A 1,476-nucleotide genomic window follows, 5' to 3' on the forward strand; every position below is an offset into this window, starting at 1 on the left:
TTTTTTTCCCTTGATTTTGATAAAACCCTTGAATTTCACATTTCTTTGGGTGATATTAATGATGCTGATAAACAGATTGAAAAGTAAAGAGGAAAATCTTATTTTCTTGGCTTCATCTTTTATACTTATTTAGTACTTTATAAAGAAGATTAAGATCTCATCATCAAATATGTGACTATTCCTACACCTAATTTCCCATTTTCTCTCTAGTCTCAGAATCAGGGTATGTCGCTTTTTAAAAAGTAACCACTGCAGTTTTCTGCCATCCATTCCTCTTCTTTGCTCCCAGATAGAAGGGTAGAGAGGATAAAGAGAGATTTGGAGGGTAAATGGAAGAAATCCAGTGCACTGGTATGATATTCCATCATATGAAAAACCAACTTATTTATTCATTCTGCTCTTGATGAATATATGGATCATTTCCAGTTTTCAGCTGTCATAAACAATGCTATGTGAATGTTCTTTTCTGTGTCTCTTGATGCATTTCTATACACGTTTCTATTGAGTCTAGGACTGGAATTACTGGTATGGGATATGCATAAGTAGGTGATGCTGAACCTTCCTAAAGTGGTTACACCAATTTACGATCCCATCAGCAGTATATGACATTTCTCATTTTCCACGTGATTGGTAATGTTAGTATTTTTAATGTTTGACCAGCTGATAGATAGGAGCACTAGGAAACTAAGACAGTGTTCTTTAGGCAAAACAAAAATCGTCACAAATATAAGATCAAAGATATAGGAAGAAATGAAGAACGTAGTAGATTCTTGCTATTCATAGTAGTTAGGTTTTATGAAGTTGTCACAAACACTGAGTTAGTGAATACTGAAGACCTATAACAGAAATACCAGCAGTGGTTGGTATTTAACAAACGAAAATTTGTTTTCACACAGTTCAGGATGCTGGAAGTCTGAATTCAGAGTACTAACTCTAGGGAAGGCCCTTTCTATCAGCTCTTGGGAAAGATCTTTGTCTCTTTCACCTTCTGTTCCTTAGTTCCTTGGCGATCTTCCATATGACACCTGTCTTCCCTGTTTGTACCTACTTCTCTGTGATCTTTTTATATCTCAAAAGTGATTAGGTTTAAGACACACTCCACACTGATATGTCCTCATTAACATGACAAAGAAAACACTATTCGCAAATGGGATCACATCCACAAGTGTAGGAGTCAAGACTCCAACACATAGTTTTTTAGGAGATGGGAATGGGAGGCATAGTTCAGCCCATAGCACCAAAAAAACAAACTAAACTCACTGCCATTGAATTGATTCCAACTCATGGCGACCCATCCTTGGGTTTCTGAGACAGTACCTCTATGGAGGTAGATTGCACAGTCCTCCTTTGAAGGAGTGGCTGGTAGTTTGGAACCACCAGCCTTTTGGCTAGCAGTCAAATGCCTTAGGCACTAGGCCACCAGAGCTCCTATTGTTGTTATTGTTGTTAAGTGCCGTCGAGTTGTTTCCGACTCAT

General features: G+C 37.8%; 1 protein-coding gene across 1 annotated transcript in view; it reads left to right on the top strand.

Annotated features, from left to right (window-relative positions):
* The window catches only part of SLC49A4 (solute carrier family 49 member 4), a 157,714-nt gene that overhangs the window by 97,502 nt on the left and 58,736 nt on the right, over positions 1–1,476 (top strand). The window contains 1 exon segment of the mRNA XM_007943929.1: positions 211–223. Within this exon segment, the coding sequence (XP_007942120.1) occupies positions 211–223 (13 nt within the window).

The sequence above is a fragment of the Orycteropus afer genome, unplaced genomic scaffold (genome assembly GCF_000298275.1).
Source record: "Orycteropus afer afer isolate SDZICR_OR568_19922 unplaced genomic scaffold, OryAfe1.0 scaffold00114, whole genome shotgun sequence".
NCBI lineage: Eukaryota > Metazoa > Chordata > Mammalia > Tubulidentata > Orycteropodidae > Orycteropus > Orycteropus afer.